Below are 21,979 nucleotides of genomic sequence, written 5' to 3' on the forward strand. Positions count from 1 at the left end.
TTTTGACTCTCATGCCACCACTGTCCTTGAGTTCCATATGGAGCTTTAGCCCCTGAGTCATTGTTTGATTTTGCATCCATTGGTTGTAATACAATGAGAATCCCATCCTAAGCTGTAAAGAAAAAAGGGGGAAAAAACGCAGAAAGAAAGCTTGAACATCACTTTTCCCATGAACACAAACCAATAAAAACCAAATCACCCCTGAAGACAGTTTAAGAGCATTTCACCTCTGCTGCACCATCTGGCACTTTGTGGCATTTGTGTCCCACCTGAAGACATCAGTTCGGTTCTCTGATGCAAAAAAACAACCTGCTGCGTCCTTCTTTTTGGGTGCGTTTGTGAAACGTGAAAGCCTCAGCAGCACCGGGAAGGGTGGGGCTCCAACCAGAATGCCACAGTGAATGAACGTCCACCCACCGTCCTGTCAGCCGGAGTTTGGAGGCGGCACCATATCCCTACCTGAACCCTTTTAGTGAGCGTGTTGTTCTTTGTGGCCAGACAGATGCTGTAACTCCTAGAATAACAATAGAATCCGAGCATTGAACATTGCATTGTCTCCCCTCCCCTGTACAGAAAAGCGAGGCAGCAGATGCTGTCGGACTGATGCTCCACATCTCATGCTAACACTGAAGCAGCTTTTGCTCACTGTAATCCCCCTTGCTGTTTATGTGAGTTAATGCATCCTCCAGTGGAAGAGATGATGGATAATATACTGATAGTCTTTTCTAAGATGGACGTGTAAACCAACCTCAGAACTGCACTGAACATTCTATACTTTCTCTCTCCACTTTCCCGAAGGAGGAGAGAACGTCAGAATCTGTCAGCGTGTGAATGAATGAATTAAAGCTTGTGTGGGGGGTTTAGCAGCCGTGAAGCTCCTCAGCTGTAACACTTACTCACTCATTTGGAAGGTGCTCATCCAGCTGTTCACAGTACGGTGGCATAGCTGAATATTTTTCTCATACTCAGTAGGAGCTTTTTATTCTGATATTCTCTTTTCTGCTTGTATAGGGTTAGTTTTGGGTGGATGCTGCATCAACATGCTCCATAAGCTGCCTCTTACTTTTCTATTTCTATTTCTCTTTTGGTGCATGGCCACTTGTATTAAGGGATTTACAATCACACACACCTTCACAAAACAATGGTTGCTACGCAAGGTGCTTATCCGAGCCACCAGGAGCAACTTCAGTGTCTTTCCCAAAGGAGGGGCCGGGGATCCACGGACCCCAGGGACCACTGACCCTGGGGTCCATGGATGGCTGCTGTACCAACTGACCTACAGCCGCATGTTTTATCCGTCTTTCTGCTGTTTTTCCTTGTTTTCTTTTACGATGTTTTCTTCATCAAGTCATAAAACAAAACAAAAATTTAAACTTTCTGGCATTTTTACTATGTTTATGCACACAGTATGGCCTTTATTACAGTATATTCATAGCTCTATTGAAGTTCTATGATTTTCTTATAATTGTTTTTAAAGTGCTTATTTACTGTATCTTACAATGGCTCTTTATACAACAGCTCGTCTAGTCAAGTGAGTGAAACTATGCTCTGATTGGCCGGCGCAAAGACGCCTTCCCGCTGGTGTGGTTAGTGGCCACAGGGACCCAAAACTGAGGTCGCGTGGAGAAAACCGATCAGACCCAATCTAGCAGCGCAAACTGAGACCAGGGCTGTTCACCTACAGCAGGCATTTAAACACGTTTAGCTCACGTCTGAGTGTGTGTAACACGGACGCCACTGTTACACGACTGTAGATCACAAAGGCTGTACAGTAATAATGTTTAAGTGCACAGAAAAAGCCACATTTTAACTAATTCTACCTAAGGATTTAGCTAATGATTACAGTCGCACACATATGGAGAAAAGTGTCCACAGGTTTTATGTTTGACTCTCTCTGTCACTGCAGAGAGCAGCGGTTACCCAGCGGAGGTGACGGGCTCAATGACGCATCAGCAGAAAAACCTGACACAGCCTGAGACAGCACAAAGCACAGGTGACACACACAGAGCTCTGGGTAAAGGTTAGCAGCATGTGAGTGGTGTGTGTGATGCTTTAACTCCCTTCATGTTGTCTGAAAGCCCATCTGTCTGCTGGTCACAACTGTCAATAAGATAAATAATATTTGTGGTCATTGAGTATTACGGTGGTCTGGTGGCTCAGTGGGTGGAACGTCATCTGTGGGATCAAGGGTAATGGGTTAAATGCAGAGAAAGGATTTCACTCTAACATGTTTATGTGCTCGATGAGAACTATAAAGCTTCTAATCTCTATTATTATCAAGACAATTTCTAATGGACTTTAAGTTGTGATATTGTTTAGCTGAAATGAATGATGTGGAACAAAAATGAAAAGGTCAGATCAGGCGACTACACCAGGATTCAGGCAAAGAAAATGCATTTTAGCAAACAGGTAGAAATGTGACTTCTTTTTTTTTTTGTTTTCACATCAGTTTATTATTAGAAATGTGTCTTTATGTTGGAGTGGTTTCAGTTTAACTGTCACCCCCTTAAAAAAGTAAGTTTATCATGAAACTACCATTTTTAAAGTATGGGAATACAAAAGTATTAAACTTAAAAATTAAACTTTTTCATCTGAATAAATAATTCAGCTTTATCACTCTTCTTGCAGCTGATAACCAACTGGGTGGATTGATTATGAATGGAAAATCCCACACAGTTCCCCTCGGTCTCCCTCAGCATCATCCGTCTCATTTTACTTACCTCCACCTCACCTGGTTTCCTGCCAGTTATCCCAGCATCCTCTCTGCGGAGCCGATTAGAGGCCCCTTCCTGTAACAGAGGACAAAACAAGGACGCCGCGCTCTCCGTCTGCCAAGAAAGCTCTCAGTTAGGCGGCCCGGCCGAGGCTGCCGCTCGATGAAGACAGATGGTTCAATCCTGCGACGAAAAGGTGGGTTAAAATGGCGGCCTGGAGGGGGGCAGCCACACGGAGGCTTCATTTAATGACATAATCATAAACTGCTGTAAGATTGTCTTGATCTGTAAGTTCCCTTTGTCTTCACACAGAGGTTGTTGTTTCATTTCTTCGTTTGGCAACTGGATAATTAAATAGACTCATCAGAAAAATGGCTTCCTACAGCAGGACGAACGTCATTTAAAGTGACCTTCAGAAATGACTTTCACCTCATTACTACCCAAGATGGATTGATTCAGCTTCATCCATGTCTTCGCTATGTCCCTCGAGGGTAAGTTTAGCCTTTTTTTTTTTTTATGCCACTGTCAAACCTGCACAGCTGTAGTCCTCCCCCGCAGTAAAACTATCACCGAAACATAAGGAGGAAGTTGTGTGTGCTGGTCAGAATTCTCCACACACGTGAAGGCTTGAAGGGAGGATTCAGGAAAGTTTTTCTACTGACGGAGCATTTTTTTACCAAGATATGTAACGTCCCCATGTCTGTCTCTTTCACTCTGATCCCATTTGGTCCAGTGTTTGGTCCAGTTTATTCAGTGACACATAATTTCCACTCTTTATTAACTCTTTCTATTTTTGCTTGTATTCTCATATCCGTGCATCGATTGATCTCCTCCTGCACCTCCTCCTATCGCTCATGTTTGTCGTCCTGTGTCCCTCTCTATCCCAGAGGTGGTGGTATCCAAGCAGTCCACTGCTTCCGCGCTCGTGTGGTTAATTTTGTCTGTCGAGTACTTAAACTCTAAAAAGGGAGTTTGTGGTGAGTGTAAAACTTTGTATATGGAATGTATAAGCTGCATATACTACATTTGGAAGTTTCTCACTAACAAGGCGTATTATGGATTTTCTGATTAAAAACTGTGATTAAAAACCATTTGTGGGGTCATTGGGGTTTGTGCAGAGCCCTGTCTTAATCGCTAGATGGCAGCAAAGCACTAAATAACAACAGTTCAGGGCGTCTCGATCCAACATGAATAATGATGAATACTGTTTCACTAAGTGATTATCCAGTTACAGCACAAGCTTATTTGAAAAATTAACATCATGGCTACAGTGCGTGACCTGATCCAGCACATGTTCTTCAGGGAGTAAAGTCTCAAATTGTGGCTTCTGTCCCACAATTTCCAGACACAAAATGTGTCTTTTAAAGCACTGTATCAATTGATTATTACTCATACTGAGTGTATTCGTTTGAATGTGCATCACAGCCTAGAATCTGTCTTTTAACTAAGCAGATTTATGATCAGTTGATTTAGCAGATTTATGATTGGGGGGGGGGGAGTAAGGTGTAAGGTCTTTGATTGTGTACAAAGACAATGGAGCGGTAAAGACAAAGACAGGAGTGGGAAGGACAGTTGCAGGACAGGAGTAATTCTCTGGGTCTCATAACTTTCAGTGTTTAGTCTTATGATTTGATCAGTTAACACACATACTCACCTGTGCATGGACTACTGGAATTGGAATAATTAACATTAATAATAAATCTCGTCAATGTGTGTGGCAGAAAAATTCCGAATATCACCAAGCTGATCATGCATGAGTGCAGTTTTCAAACTTTCAAAGAATTTTGATTTATAACTGCTGTTGTTTCTAAACTGATGTCTGTATTTTTACATTCTTCTAAGAAAAAAAAAGCAACACTCTGTCTCATGTTCATATTTAAAAATCAAAGGGATTGTGATGCCCATCCCATCCCTTGTCCAGCAAGGAATGTTCATCTGTTGATAAATCAGGGCGGAGTTGCTATGTTGATGAAAAATAAAATAAAAGAGACAGGTGAGAAAACTAAACCAAACAACAGCTGAATATTTTTATGTGATATCTTTTTTAAATATGACACTATAGGTGTCAGTTTTTGGAATAATAGACATGACAGATAAATATATTCACAAAGGTACGTTCAAATATTTGGACCAACTGCCGGGATTGTGAATAACGCAAAGAAGAAAACTTATTGTTACCCAGCATGACTATGAAGAAAAAAGCAACCTTCCTCAAAAAGAAGAAACACACATAAGGAAAAGTAATTAAAAAACACTTAAATTAGAGTTTGCTTTTGATGTTTGATTCAACAGAATATTTTAAATAATACTTTAATTAATAATTTGATAAAGATGATCAATATTTGGATTCCTGCGGGTAAAGTGTAAACTATAAAACTATAATTAGCCTCTCATACCGAGCCTGGTTTAATTCAGTTCAGGTTTAGTTCAGGTGTTTGGCCTGTGTTGTATAATCAAATATCAAAAGCAAAGTCAGATTTTTAATTTTTTAACATTTTCAGAACCAAAAATTAAATTTTTTTTTAGACTTTAAAATACATACTATCATCAGGTTGGTCTTCATCTGAATTCTGGTCAGGATTGTATACATACATTGTCCTGTAGCTAAATAAATGTCAGATTATAACTTTGAGTAAACACATACTGAATATTAAAGGACTCTGAGCTAAAACATGTTATTGAAACATTATTAATGACACTTGTTCCTCACATCACCTTCTTGGTGATGGCAAACTTTCCATTCTCATCCCCATTGATCAGTGACAATGTGTGATGTGTGACTCTTACACCTCAGTCTGAATGAAGCAGATATGGCATTGATTTGATTTCACTCCACCATCAGTGGAGTTCATCATCACTCATAATGTTCATAATGTCCTGCTTTTTCTTTCTCATCGCAGAAATGCCTTTTCCATCATATTTGTTTAATTTGATTGCATTTTCTCTCTAAAATCAGATTAAACTAATTTTACCTGTGAATATGTCAGGTAACATTATGTACCTGTAATATGTCCACCTTCCAGGACAGACTCCAGTCTGAGGGGAAGCCCTTGTTGTCCAGATACATGAGCGTGGCCTTGCCCTTCTCTAGTTCCTCACTGGAGGGGGGGGCAGCACAGTCAGGGTGGGATGGGCATCACCTACAGTAGGAGACACCAATCAGCTTAGAGGACAGAGACCACACACCTGTCTATCAAACAGTTGAGACCTTGTCCTGTGTGAGAGCGGATTTTCCTCTTTAAGCTGTTTCTGTCAAATGTTTTTTCTGCTCCAACAGTCACTGACTCACACATTGTTTCACTTCCCTTTGAAAAACCTCTCATGTAAATCAGCACAGACAGAATCATCAGACAGTTTGAGCTGAAAGATGTCCAACTACACCGGAGACAAAACTGCGCCATCATCTAAAATACTAAATGCACAATAATCAAATATTTAAAGAAAATTAAAAAACAATCACCAGATCTTGTTCATGTGGCCAATATTTAAACACTTTCTGACTTAATTAATACATCAGAGAAATTTCTAAATTTTCACATAACTACCTTTGTCTTCACTTTGGTCAATTTTAGTTTTTTTCTAGCAACAGTCACTGTGACACAAAACACAAACTAACCGTTAGAAACAGTAGAATTAAACATTTATCTCGTCTACACTTGTTTAAATGTACTTAAACCTGTTTAAATGTTAGTATGACAGAAATGTGTCAGGCTGAAATTTCATTAAACAGGTTGTTTCCTTGATAAAAGGAAACAAACTAAAACCTGATCACAAACAGTGTTAATAAAAACAATAAGATTCAACATTCCTTCAAAAATTAAAAATGTATGTTAAGTAAATTTTTTTCAATTAAAAATGTTTTGTAGATGAAGTTCGGAATACTATACAAAAGAAACTAAACATACTGATCATCACACTGATACTCATCAAAATCATATTTTCAAAAATTCCTAATAAACATCTTCATCAGATTGATCCAAATCCCTGTTGGAGTCAGTGTGATCATTTCCATAGAGCCACTTTGCATCAGCAGCACCATGCTCCAGTGCTCTGGGAGAGTTTATAGTCCTGAGAGTTGAACACTGGATGACTGACAGCTGTCCTTCATGACAACAGAAGACACAGAAATCCTCCTCATCAAAAACATGACTCTGATCTCCGTCCTCATCTGGACTCTCCTCTGCTGCTGCTTCACAGGTAAAGTCCAGAGAATCCAACTCCTCTCCTCTATCAACATCCGTCCCTCTGAAATGAAGCCCACAAAAGCATGATGCTGCTTTCTGTTTTTGTCTCTGTGTCCTCAGAGTCCAGAGGTCAGGTCACAGTGACTCAGCCTGGAGCAGTGAGCTCTGCTCTGGGAGGAACCGTCAACATAAAATGTAAAACCAGTCAGAATGTTCATGTTTCGAGCAACTATCAGCTTTTAGCCTGGTACCAACAGAAAGATGGAGAACGTCCTAAGCTCCTTATTTACTATGCCACCACTCGAGCATCAGGGATTCCAGATCGTTTTTCAGGCAGTGGATCAAACTCTGACTTCACTCTGACCATCAGTGGAGTCCAGACTGAAGATGCAGCAGTTTACTACTGTCAGAGTCATCACTACATCAACAGTCAGCATGTGATCACACAGTGAAAAAGCATCGTACAAAAACCTCCCTCAGTCAGACTGAACAGAAACTGAACTGATGCTGCAGCTGGAAGCTACTGCAGAAACTGATCCAGTTCACTGAGGACACACACACACACACACACACACACACACACACACACACACACACACACACACACACACACACACACATTTTTAAAAAGCATATTTAACATTGCACTACATTTCTAATAGTCATCAGAAAATGCTGATAAAAATCACTGCACTTTCTCATTGACATATCTCATAACCACCGATGCTTCTGACTTTGAGGAGATATTTCCTACTGAATGTTATGTACGAAAGCACAACCAGTTTATTTAAGCTTCTGTTTTAAAATTTCAGTGCAGGGGATCAGCTGTAATGGGTAGATTCTGCTTTTGGTCTTTTCTCAAAACTTTGTCAAATGGCAGCAGAGAGTTTATAAAAATCCACAAAGAGTTTTTCTATTTATAATTAATATCTTAGAAACACACTAACAATCGAGGGAAATGAAAAATGTTTAAATGACTTGATATGTGGGTTGACAGTAATGTCTCAGCACTGCATTTAATTTAATATTACATTAATTTTCTTTTTTCAAAATGTAAATAAACCCACTTACTGCTTCAGTCACACCCTAGAACTTGTCCTTATTTAGGGTTTGAAACCAAAGATTTGACAGAATTCCCCCATAATTCTCTTTGGTCTGATAATTTTAAACAACATTTGAAATTACAAAAATGGCAACACAAGATAAAAAACTAAAGAATGATCCACTACGGAAGGTTTTTATCGGAAAATGTTTTTACCAAATTTAAGAAAATTAATACATTATTGTTTAGTTCACTGCCATGTGTCAATACAATGGGAAGCAGTCACCTTAACTTTAGTCCCATACGAGCTGAAAATCTTGCTAACAATGCTGCAGTCTCACTGCGTATGATACTCGACCCTGTTGACCCTCTAAGCTGAAAAGGAAGTGGCCTTTACTAAAAAGACTTCTGCTTAGCCTGGAATTCTAGTTGAATAATATATAAAAAGCCCTTTGTACTGACAGAACAGGATATTAGTATTCACCATAAGTAGAGTATAATAATACAAACTTTGGGTCCTTTTCAGCCCTGTAGCCAGGCTGACAATAACTCATAGCTTTGTTGAGCTTTGTCATAGAATTTTAAATCCTTGTCTTTACATATAATGCCAAACTTCACAGTATCTTAAAAACATCGTAGTACTGTATGATCACAGTAGAATACTTTCATAGTTGTACTTGTGGTTTTTAACAATTTACAAAAATAGAACGAGCTTTTCAACATCAAGCTCTTTTTCTGTGGAACCAGCTCCAAGTTCATGTTCAGGATTTATACACTTTCTCTACTTTCAGAACTCAGCTTAAAACTCTCCTTTGTGATAAAGTCTGTAGGTTTGAGCTGGCTCAGCTCGTAGTTGTGCTTCTGTAGACGTAGACTCCTGGGCGACATTGATTTTGTTGTGAATTGGTGCTTTATAGATAACATCCCCAACATTTGCAGCAGCTTTCTTCACAACTATGAGATAGAATCATCTATGAGTGCACTGCGAGTCCAGTACCTGCATCACGATTCTAGTAGGCAAGTATTACACAAAACTGTTGAACTGACTGTCAGACTGTCTCTGTAAATTTAATGCATCAACACTGATCATGTCAATTAACACTGTATGCAAAGGTAATTCCTTAATATTAGACCCAGATGTGGTCCACAGTTTCATTCATTCCTTTGCTGAACATTGACACAGAGGCACAGATAACATCACACTCATACCTGCAGGGAATTTATAGTCACCAGTTAACTTAACTGCAAGCAAAACCGAGTATTAAAAGGAAAATCACAAATGGACTCTGGCCACAATTTAGCAAATAATTTTACAAAATCAGGCCTGCATGGACTATTGGGTCAAAAAGTATAATAAAGTTATACTATCAACATGCATATGCTTTGAACCTTTGATCTTTCCAGTACAGATGTTCCATATCCCAGTTCTCATACCAGACACTGAGAGATCATGTCAAGTCCACCACATCATGACTCTAAACACAAGAAGAGAATAAAGAAAAACTTTAATTTCAGAAAAATCATTTAATCTAGCAGGGTGTTATCACTTGTTTCAATGTGTGTCCAACAGTCAGTGAGATCATTTCCATAGAGCCACTTTGCATCAGCAGCACCATGCTCCAGTGCTCTGGGAGAGTTTATAGTCCTGAGAGTTGAACACTGGATGACTGACAGCTGTCCTTCATGACAACAGAAGACACAGAAATCCTCCTCATCAAAAACATGACTCTGATCTCCGTCCTCATCTGGACTCTCCTCTGCTGCTGCTTCACAGGTAAAGTCCAGAGAATCCAACTCCTCTCCTCTATCAACATCCGTCCCTCTGAAATGAAGCCCACAAAACCATGATGCTGCTTTCTGTTTTTGTCTCTGTGTCCTCAGAGTCCAAAGGTCAGGTCACAGTGACTCAGCCTGGAGCAGTGACCTCTGCTCTGGGAGGAACCACAACCATCAACTGTAAAACCAGTCAGGATGTTTATGTTTGGAGCAACTATCAGCTTTTAGCCTGGTACCAAAAGAAAGATGGAGAACGTCCTAAGCTCCTTATTTACCTTGCTACCACTCGAGCATCAGGGATTTCAGATCGTTTTTCAGGCAGTGGATCAAACTCTGACTTCACTCTGACCATCAGTGGAGTCCAGACTGAAGATGCAGCAGTTTACTACTGTCAGAGTGTTCACTACATCAACAGTCAGTGGTTGTTCACACAGTGAAAAAGCATCGTACAAAAACCTCCCTCAGTCAGACTGAACAGAAACTGAACTGATGCTGCAGCTGGAAGCTACTGCAGAGACTGATACAGTTCACTGAGGACACACACACACACAGACACACACACACACACACACACAGACACATTGAATGCGCTGAAATGCAAACTAAAACACTCGTATACATAATTTTTACTATGTATCTCACACAAAAGCACAGAGATGTTGATGGTTCAAATATTTTCACTCACTATTTGTTATGATTAATGTGATTTTTCCCCAAAACAACAATTTTACAAAGAGTCATTTACAGGACTGAGGTGTTTCTCCACAGCATTTTACATTTCTGACTGACAGTGTGAGTAAGAAAATACATCTCAGGAATAATTTTAATCAAACTATTATAAAATTAGCTTTTATGCTGATGATATTTTATTATATTTAAAAACCCTCATATTCCTATTGATCAGAGTTTAGTCAGATCAGAAGTGAATTCATGCATTCTGGATACTCCATGTTCATATGTGCAGCAAATGATTTCCATTGTTGAAACAGTACATTTCACCAAACTGAAGTAAAACTATTTATTCAGGTCACTAATGTGACAACAATAAATTATACGCTGGAAATATATTCAGTTTGGTAAAATGTGATGAATATCTACAAGAAGTTTCCCTGTCTTTACTAGAATCAGTTTCCCTTTGTTATCTTCACCCTCATTTCACATAAAATCAAAGCTACAGAAATATTTCCATGTGCTGAATGTAAATATTTCCATGTTTTCTTTTCCTTTGGACTGGTCCCTTTCAGGTGTTGCCACAGCGAATCATGTGCCTCCATCTAACTCTGTCCTCTGCATCCTCTTCTCTCACACCAACTAACTTCATGTCCTCTCTCACTACATCCATAAATCTCCTCTTTGTTCGTCCTCTAGACCTCCTGCCTGGCAGCTCCAACCTCAGCATCCTTCTACTAATATATTCACAGTCTCTCAATCTGACCTCTCTGACTTTATCTCCAACACATGAGCTGTCCCTCTGATGTCCTCATTCCTGATCCTGTCCATCCTCGTCACTCCCAAAGAGAACCTCAACATCTTAAGCTCTGCTACCTCCAGCTCTGCCTCCTGTCTTTTCTTCAGTGCCACTGTCTCTAAGCCGAACAACATCTCTGGTCTCACCACCGTCTTGAACATCTTTCCTTTCATTCTGGCTGATGCTCTTTTATCACACAACACACCTGACACTTTTCTCCACCCGTTCCAACCTGCCTGCACTCGCCTCTTCACCTCTTTTCCACACTCTCCATTGCTCTGAACCGTTGACCCTAAGTACTTAAAGTCCTGCACCTTCTTCACCTCTGCTCCCTGTGACCTCACCGTTCCACCTGGGTCCCTCTCATTGACACACATGTATTCTGTCTTGCTGCGGCTAAGCTTCATTCCTCTGTTTTCCAGAGCAGACCTCCACCTCTCTAGATTTTCCTCCACCTGCTCCCTGCTCTCACTACAAATAACAATGTCATCTGCAAACATCATAGTCCATGGAGATTCCTGTCTAACCTCATCTGTCAGTCTGTCCATCACCAGAGCAAACAAGAAGGGGCTCAGAGCTGATCCTTGATGCAGACCCACCTCCACCTTGAACTCCTCTGTCACACCTACAGCACCTCACCACTGTCTTACAGCTCTCATACATGTCCTGCACCACTCTAACATATTTCTCTGCCACTCCAGACGTCCTCATACAATATCACAGCTCCTCTCTCTGCACCCTGTCATACACTTTCTCTAAATCTACGAAGACACAATGCAACTCCCTCTGACCTTGTCTGTACTTCTCCATCAGTGTCCTCAAAGCAAATACTGCATCTGTTGGACTCTTTCTAGGCATGAAACCATATTGCTGCTCACAAATACTCACCTCTGCCCTTAGCCGAGCTTCCACTACTCTTTCCCACAACTTCATTGTGTGACTCATCAGCTTTATTCCTCTGTAGTTGCCACAGCTCTGCACATCTCCCTTGTTCTTAAAAATTGGTACCAGTACACTTTTCCTCCAGTCCTCAGCATCCTCTCACTCTCCAAGATCTTGTTAAACAAACTAGTCAAAAACTCTACTGCCACCTCTCCTAGACACTTCCATACCTCCACAGGTTTGTCATCAGGACCAACTGCCTTTCCATTCTTCATCCTCTTCAACATCCTCCTCACTTCACTCTTACTAATCTTTGCTACTTCCTGCTCCACACCAGTCACCTCTTCTACCCTTCGTTCCCTTTCATTTTTCTCATTCATCAACTCTTCAAAGTTCTCCTTCCATCTTCCCATCACCTCCAAACCACCCAGAGTCTGTCTCAGCTACTCCCTGAAAACTATGTGACATTCTTCCTTTTTCAACTTCCAACACTTCGTCCTCTGCTCTGCCTTATTCCTCTTCATCTTCCTCACCACCAGCATCATTTTACACACCACCATCCTGTGTTGTCTGGCTACACTCTCCCCTACCAATGCTTTACAGTCACTGATCTCTTTCAGATTACAGCGTCTACACAAGATGTCGTCCAACTGAGTGCTTCTACCTCTGCTCTTATACGTCACCCTATGTTCCTGCCACTTCTTGAAGAAAGTGTTCACTACAGCCATTTCCTTCCTCTTTGCAAAGTCTACCACCATCTGTCCTTCTTTGTTCCTGTCCTGAAGACCAAACCTGCCCATCACAGTCTCATCACCTCTGTTCCCTTCACCTACATTCCCATTGAAATCTGCACCAATCACCACTCTCTCACCTCTGGTGATGCTCTGCATCAGTTCATCTAACTCACGCCAGAATTTCTCCTTCTCTTCTAACTCACATCCTGCCTGTGGGGCAGAACCACTCACAACATTGAACATCACCCCTTCAACTTCCAGCTTCAGACTCATCAACCTGTCTGATACTCTATTCACCTCTAGAACATTCCTCACCAACTCCTATTTCAGTATAACTCCTACTCCATTTCTCTTCCTATCTGACCCATGGTAGAACAACTTGAACCCTGCTCCTAAGCTTCTAGCCTTGCTACCTTTCCATCTGGTCTCCTGGACACACAGTATGTCCACCTTCCTTCTCTGCATGATGTCAATCAACTCTCTACATTCTTAGCTTTCCTCTTCTCTCTCTGCCTACGAACACACCTTTCTCCTCTCCTTCTTCGTCTTCGACCAACAGTAGTCGATTTCCACCGGTACCCTGTAGATCAACAGCACCGGTGGCGGTCGTTGGTAACCCGGGCCCCGACCGACCCGGTATGGAAGTCATTGGCACAATTCGCATGTTTGATTTGGCATGTGTTTTACGTCGGATGCCCTTCCTGTCACAACCCTCTGCATTTATCCAGACTTGGGACTGGCACAAGAAGACAGTGGCTTGTGCCCCCTTGCGGTTGCATTATAGAAATATTTCCATGTGCTGAACGTAAATATTTCCATCTTCCACTTCAGATTATTACTTATATTACTGCTGATAGTTACATGTGCAAAGGGGACGACGATTTTACTGAAACACACACACACACACACACACACACACACACACACACACACACACACACACACACACACACAGTGAACATGTTTATCAAAGATATTCAACAGTGAATATTTCAGGTACTTTACTCAAAGTTCACGGAGAGAAAATTGTAGGGAAAAATATGAAAAAGGAAAATTCCAGCAACAGTTGGAAAAACTTTATCATCACATCCATCAGGGTCATGATGACACAGTGACCAAACTTATATGAACAAAATTCACTCAACTTTTAAACTTTTCATACATTGAACTTACTATTTTTTAAATCAGTCTGATTCTAAAGTGTTTCACGCCCATCAAATGGGACAAAGACCAAACTATACGTCTGTTTTAAGGTGTCTCCACTCTTGTCTTTATAAGACCATGACCATCAGCATGAACTGAGAGAGTTTACAGCTGAGGGTGAAGTAGCTCGAGACACAAGTCAGCACCACCAAGTGTGAGTGAATGGTTCTCTGCCGGAAAATGGTGGATTGTCCTCTTCGGGTTGGGAATGAGTCACTACACCAAGTGAATCATATCAAGTATCTTACGCTTTTTTTTTTTTTATGAGTGAGGGTAAAATAGATTGAGAAAGTCAAACAGGTTGGTGCAGCATCAGCAGTAATGCGGAAGTTGTACCAGAATGATGTGGTGAAGTCAGAGCTAAGCTGCAGGACAAGACTCTCAAATTACAAGTCAATTTACGTTCAAATCCTCAACTATGGTCATGAGCTCTGGGTTACCGATAGAATAAGGTTGCAAATACTGTATGGTGGCCGGTCTCAGCCTTAGAGGTAGGGCTTTCAGACAACTGAAAGAAGTTCGGAGTGGAGCTGCTGCTCATTCACGTTGAAAAGAGTACGTTTATGGATATGTGGAAGATGATCGATTCCATACACAGACTATTTAAATAGATCAGACGTTGCAGAATTATAGATAAAAAAATTATAGCTTGAATATATTTAACTTCAACTACTCAAATTGTACAAATACAATGTACAGATGTAACATATGTCACTGTACATAACACTATGTAGTTTAATACTTTCATAAGTTCACTTGAGAAAATCCTTGATGCAGTAGATTTCACAAATCTACTGTGAACATTTCCCACAGAAACACATAACAGCCTGGTCTCCTTTAAAATACAAACATGAACATGAGTTGTTAAACTGGTCTTTACTGATGTGTCACTGAGTCTTTGGTTCGTGTGAATGTTCACATTTTAATTATGTTGGAAAAAAATCTCAGATCATGACAAATACTATCACTTGATGCTGATGATGTCCTGCTTTTTCTTCTAATTCTTTTAACAGAAACACTTTTTCTATCATTGTTGGTTAATTTGATTGTGTTTTCTTTCTAGAAATAGAATAAACCAATTTACCTGTGAACATATATGAGAATCAGACTTGAACGTTGATGGAGATTTTTGTAACTGTGGCTCATTAATCCATGAAGATAAATGATGTCACAGTGTTGTTTAACAATTTGGTGAAAATGACACTTTAACAGGGACTAAATGATTTTAAATCCCTCTTTGAAAATGATTGTAGAGCAAAGTTAAGAATGTGTAACATGTGATGCATTAATGATGATCTCATGAATATTGCAGATGTGATAAAATCTTTATTGTTTTGGAATCACACACTCATCAACATTAACACAAGAAACAAATAGAGACAGAGAGAAAGCAGCTGCAGAGTCCCAGTGATTCAGGTCAGGACTGGGGACACTGGTCTCTCCTCAGTGTCTGCTTGAGTGAACTCTGGGAGCCCTGGGTGGCCTCACAGGTCACAGAGTCCACCTTCCCCCACTGGTCTGCAGGGAGCCTCAGGGTGCTGCTCCAGCTGTAGCGTCCGTCCTTCTCCAGCACCACAGGGCTCCTGCTCTCCTCCCAGCTGATGCTGCTGCTGCTGTCCACCTTCCAGGACAGACTCCAGTCTGAGGGGAAGCCCTTGTTGGCCAGACACATGAGCGTGGCCTTGCCCTTCTCTAGTTCCTCACTGGAGGGGGGCAGCACAGTCAGGGTGGGATGGGCATCACCTACAGTAGGAGACACCAATCAGCTTAGAGGACAGAGACCACACAGCTGTCTATCAAACAGTTGAGACCTTGTCCTGTATGAGAGCTGATTTTCCTCTTTAAGCAGTTTCTGTCAGATGGTTTTTCTGCTCCAACAGTCACTGACTCACACATTGTTTCACTTCCCTTTGAAAAACCTATCATGTAAATCAGCACATACAGAATCATCAGACAGTTTGAGCTGAAATATGTCCAACTACACCGGAGACAAAACTGTGCCATCGTCTAAAATACTAAATGTACAATAATCAAATATATTCAGTGGAAACAGAAACAAATACAGGAAATTTTTTCCATGTAGACAATGTTTAAACAGACACTTAACTAAAGATTCAAATGATTTAAACCATCTAACACGATAAATTAATCAGAGAATTTCTGCATTTTCACTTAACTACCATTGTCTTCACTTTTCAATTTTAGTTGAATAAAGTGATTTTTTATTTATTTTAGCAACAGTCACTGTCACACAAATCACTAACTGTTAGAAACACTTTGCCAGTTGAATTAAACATTTATCTTGTCCACACTTCAGCCTGTTTACATTTAATTAAACAGGTTGTTTCCTTGATAAAAACAAGAACAATAATTTGCTAAAATGTTACTTTTCTACATCATATTTAATATTTATAACTTCCAGTCTGGTTCCTCCACCAAAAGTCCACCACAGTGATACAAACTGACTGAGTCGTCGTACAAAAACCTCTGACTGTACAGAGACACGGCTCTCTGACTTTGGAACAAACAACAAAAACTAGTATTCACTGACTAATATTAAGTCTGATATGAAAATTAAAAATGGATACGATACCTTCACAGATACTACGATATAATTTATAATTATTTGTTTCCGGTAAAAATATTTTGTTGATTTATTTGGAAATACTTCTACAAAAAACTAAACATACTGACAAAAAACATTTTTGGAATATGATACTAATCAAAAATCAAATTTTCAAAAGTTCTTAATTAATTTTCCAGAAATCCGATCCATCTACTTGGAAACAACATCATTATCAGAATAATCCAAGTCCCTGTTGGAGTCAGTGTGATCATTTCCATAGAGCCACTTTGCATCAGCAGCACCATGCTCCAGTGCTCTGGGAGAGTTTATAGTCCTGAGAGTTGAACACTGGATGACTGACAGCTGTCCTTCATGACAACAGAAGACACAGAAATCCTCCTCATCAAAAACATGACTCTGATCTCCGTCCTCATCTGGACTCTCCTCTGCTGCTGCTTCACAGGTAAAGTCCAGAGAATCCAACTCCTCTCCTCTATCAACATCCATCCCTCTGAAATGAAGCCCACAAAACCATGATGCTGCTTTCTGTTTTTGTCTCTGTGTCCTCAGAGTCCAGAGGTCAGGTCACAGTGACTCAGCCTGGAGCAGTGAGCTCTGCTCTGGGAGGAACCACAACCATCAACTGTAAAACCAGTCAGAATGTGCATGGTGGGAACTGGTTAGCCTGGTACCAACAGAAAGATGGAGAACGTCCTAAACTCCTTATTTATTATGCCACCACTCGAGCATCAGGGATTCCAGATCGTTTTTCAGGCAGTGGATCAAACTCTGACTTCACTCTGACCATTAGTGGAGTCCAGACTGAAGATGCAGCAGTTTACTACTGTCAGAGTGGCCACAACATCAACAGTCAGTGGGTGTTCACACAGTGAAAAAGCATCGTACAAAAACCTCCCTCAGTCAGACTGAACAGAAACTGAACTGATGCTGCAGCTGGAAGCTACTGCAGAGACTGATACAGTTCACTGATGACACACACACACACACACACACACACACACACACACACACACAATAAATGAAGTCACTCAGAGTAAATTAACCAAGAAACACAAAAAGTAAATCAGTATAACTGTGATATAAAGCTACACTTATCATTTTAGATTTATTAATGTTTCCACCACAGTTCAGTGTTGCCTGAAGTACTGAACTGTTTTACTTTAAACCACCTACTTTAAACCACCGGAAAAGTCTTAAACTCAAAATTGTACATAACTTTTAATCAATATCATGTAAAAGTAGCAGTTGTATGTAAACACAAACGTGTTTGTTGTAAAATGTGATCTTAGTAATGTTACGTTTAGTATAAGTTCTTTTAGGACAAACCCAAGTAAAGAGACAGTAAGAGGAGGTATAAAGAAAAGGGTATTTAGTTAAAAAGAAACAGGATTACAGGGTTAAACAGGGTTTAACAACTAAAAATCCCTCCACAGGTGGAGAGTAAAGAACTTACTGAACTAAAGGTAACAAAACAACAAACTAAACACAGTAAACGACAGACTAAAACATCTATTCAAGCAACGGGGTGCACACATACAAGACTAACACAAGGTAGGGTTCACCCAGGGACCAGACTAGACCTAAACTAATTGTAATACACGGGTAAGAGGGTAAATTAACAGGTACAAATGAAATAAACAGGAATAGACTGAAGGGAATAAACATAAACAAACTAAACTCGAGGCAGTAAGAAATTAACGGGGGTAACTAATACAGGGAACAGGGGAAGATAAACTAATGCAAAATGTAACAAAGCAGAACCAAACCAAATAACAAGAAATAACCAAAACACATAACAAGGAATACAAAACCACATAAGGAAAGACCAAACCATAGACCAAAACCTTGACAGTCCAGACAGGGATCAGGCAGGATACAAACTTGTGACAAAGGCAGACAGACAGACAGAGCACTAACACACGCTTACACATAACAAATAATACGAACCAGCAGAGAACACTGGGAAGAGCAGGGTATAAAAGTACTGGGGAACATGTGAAACAAATATGGACAAAACGAGGAAGGTAAAGACAGCAAACAGACTCACAGGAGGAGACACAGGAGGATCAATAAAATAAAAGCCAAAACAGGAAATAAAGCTAGAAAACTTAAACACTGCGACAGGACTGTGACAAGTAAGCATAGAAACAGACAGGTTTTAGTAAAGATAAGAAGTTTAAATGTTCATTTCTATGTTTACAACATTAAAGGAAATGTGTCAAACAAAAATGTTTTTTGCTCTGAAGTGACAAACATAATTTACCTACTGTGTAAAATAACATGTTTACAATGTTTTACAATACTTTAGGGCTGCTACTATAAAAGATAAAGTAATTAATTGATTTATATTTGGTTTGCTGATTAACAAAATAATAATAATTCCATCAAATTAATCATTTGAAATAAAGATTTCAAATGTAAATTACTTGCACCACAACATCCAGCGTTTTGCCCTTTGCTCTTCTGCTTATACAGTATTTGGATGATCTACCTAAAAGCTGTAAACACACTGTGTGCTGCATGTTTGCAGATGATACAATCATTTATGTTACAACAGAAACTGTGGTAACTAGGCAGATTCTCAGTGTCTCCCGGGGACAGAACAACAATTTAACGTGAAGTTGCTCAAAAACCTCTACAACGTCTGCTTCGCTTGTGGATATACTAACTATCAGCATTGACCAAAAGGAAATTGAAGAAGTGACAGACGTAAAACAGGTGTCATCTGAGACTCTAAATCAGGTTTGATGCTGGTAATGTTGATATTTGGTTTAATAAAACTGTGAGGATTTACAAGCTGTCAGGGTCACCAGGTTTATTTCGACCCTGCCTCACTCCCTGCCCACCTGCTGGAGCCACAGCCATACTGGACACTATTGTTCCCCTAGAAGACTTAGGCCCCTTCTCCTCTTAAACTCTTCTCACTGTAACCACCTGTTAAATTTGGGGTTTCGACTTGGATTTCAAAGATCTGGATTTGGATGTGAATATTGTATGTTTGGACTTGAATTTGGACCTAGATTCTATGGATTTGGATTTTGGACTTTTGAACTGGAAATTGGATTCTTGAGAGCAATTTTGGTTATTTTATTTAATCCAATAGACAATTTAGGTTTTGGACTCCTTGGTTTTGCACCCTACCTTGTCATCAGCACTCATTCATCCAACCTGTCACATCTCAGGACCCCCTCATCCCCGCCTGTGGACCACCACTGCACACTCACCAACCTGCACACCCCCCCCTTCACAAGTAGGATTATCAATATACTCCAGAGATCAGTCAGTTCAGATCGATTAACTCTGACTGCTACATCGTGTTTAAAGAGGTAATGAGAGAGAGACTTTGTTCCAGCAACGCAACTCCAAGCTTAGACCACACACTACTTGACACCACTCCCTCTAATCCCCTATTGTTTAATCAAGTTGCAGTATCTGAAAACCTCCTCTGTGCTGCTCTCTTGTTTTTGGGTCCAAACAAACTGACTACACTTACAACTAAATATTTAAAATGATTTTTCTTCAAACATGCTGAAGTAAAAAAAAATAATTACATATTCCTAATTAATACAGTAATACTTTCATATCAGTGTGACCAAAGACTCTGTTGGAGTCAGTGTGATCATTTCCATAGAGCCACTTTGCATCAGCAGCACCATGCTCCAGTGCTCTGGGAGAGTTTATAGTCCTGAGAGTTGAACACTGGATGACTGACAGCTGTCCTTCATGACAACAGAAGACACAGAAATCCTCCTCATCAAAAACATGACTCTGATCTCCGTCCTCATCTGGACTCTCCTCTGCTGCTGCTTCACAGGTAAAGTCCAGAGAATCCAACTCCTCTCCTCTATCAACATCCGTCCTTCTGAAATGAAGCCCACAAAACCATGATGCTGCTTTCTGTTTTTGTCTCTGTGTCCTCAGAGTCCAGAGGTCAGGTCACAGTGACTCAGCCTGGAGCAGTGAGCTCTGCTCTGGGAGGAACCACAACCATCAACTGTAAAACCAGTCAGAATGTTTATAGTGGGAACCGTTTAGCCTGGTACCAACAGAAAGATGGAGAACGTCCTAAGCTCCTTATTTACCTTGCTACCACTCGAGCATCAGGGATTCCAGATCGTTTTTCAGGCAGTGGATCAAACTCCGACTTCACTCTGACCATCAGTGGAGTCCAGACTGAAGATGCAGCAGTTTACTTCTGTCAGAGTTATCATGAAATCAACAGTCAACGTGTGTTCACACAGTGAAAAAGCATCGTACAAAAACCTCCCTCAGTCAGACTGAACAGAAACTGAACTGATGCTGCAGCTGGAAGCTACTGCAGAGACTGATACAGTTCACTGAGGACACACACAGACACACACACACACACACACACACAGACACATTGAATGCGCTGAAATGCAAACTAAAACACTCGTATACATAATTTTTACTATGTATCTCACACACAAGCACAGAGATGTTGATGGTTCAAATACTTTCACTCACTGTATTTGTTATGATTAATGTGATTATTCCCCAAAACAACAATTTTACAAAGAGTCATTTACAGGACTGACAGTGTGAGTAAGAAAATACATCTCGGGAATAATTTTAATCAAACTATTATAAAATTAGCTTTTATGCTGATGATATTTTATTATATTTAAAAACCCTCATATTCCTATTGATCAGAGTTTAGTCAGATCAGAAGTGAATTCATGCATTCTGGATACTCCATGTTCATATGTGCAGCAAATGATTTCCATTGTTGAAACAGTACATTTCACCAAACTGAAGTAAAACTATTTATTCAGGTCACTAATGTGACAACAATAAATTATACGCTGGAAATATATTCAGTTTGGTAAAATGTGATGAATATCTACAAGAAGTTTCCCTGTCTTTACTAGAATCAGTTTCCCTTTGTTATCTTCACCCTCATTTCACATTAAATCAAAGCTACAGAAATATTTCCATGTGCTGAATGTAAATATTTCCATGTTTTCTTTTCCTTTGGACTGGTCCCTTTCAGGTGTTGCCACAGCGAATCATGTGCCTCCATCTAACTCTGTCCTCTGCATCCTCTTCTCTCACACCAACTAACTTCATGTCCTCTCTCACTACATCCATAAATCTCCTCTTTGTTCGTCCTCTAGACCTCCTGCCTGGCAGCTCCAACCTCAGCATCCTTCTACCAATATATTCACAGTTTCTCCTCTGAACATGTCCAAACCACCTCAATCTGGCCTCTCTGACTTTATCTCCACCACATCTAACATGAGCTGTCCCTCTGATGTACTCATTCCTGATCCTGTCCATCCTCGTCACTCCCAAAGAGAACCTCAACATCTTAAGCTCTGCTACCTCCAGCTCTGCCTCCTGTCTTTTCTTCAGTGCCACTGTCTCT

The 21,979-nt window shown here is 40.3% G+C and overlaps 1 protein-coding gene across 4 annotated transcripts in view; it reads left to right on the forward strand.

Moving 5' to 3' along the window:
• Positions 1 to 6,784: 6,784 nt before the first annotated feature.
• LOC137138325 (immunoglobulin kappa light chain-like) overlaps positions 6,785 to 21,979 on the forward strand; it is a 40,079-nt gene continuing 24,884 nt past the window's right edge. The window contains exons 1-2 of one of the 4 annotated variants that reach the window (XM_067525457.1): positions 6,785 to 6,911; positions 7,019 to 7,337. In XM_067525457.1, coding sequence (XP_067381558.1) covers positions 6,821 to 6,911; positions 7,019 to 7,337 — 410 coding nt within the window. In that variant the 5' untranslated portion in view covers positions 6,785 to 6,820. Of the gene's footprint in view, positions 6,912 to 7,018; positions 7,338 to 9,590; positions 9,715 to 9,821; positions 10,141 to 16,881; positions 17,033 to 17,139; positions 17,450 to 20,257; positions 20,405 to 20,511; positions 20,822 to 21,979 lie in introns of those variants that run through there. The other 3 variants (XM_067525523.1, XM_067525541.1, XM_067525532.1) reach the window with 3 other exon arrangements.

This window comes from Channa argus, chromosome 1 (genome assembly GCF_033026475.1).
Source record: "Channa argus isolate prfri chromosome 1, Channa argus male v1.0, whole genome shotgun sequence".
NCBI lineage: Eukaryota > Metazoa > Chordata > Actinopteri > Anabantiformes > Channidae > Channa > Channa argus.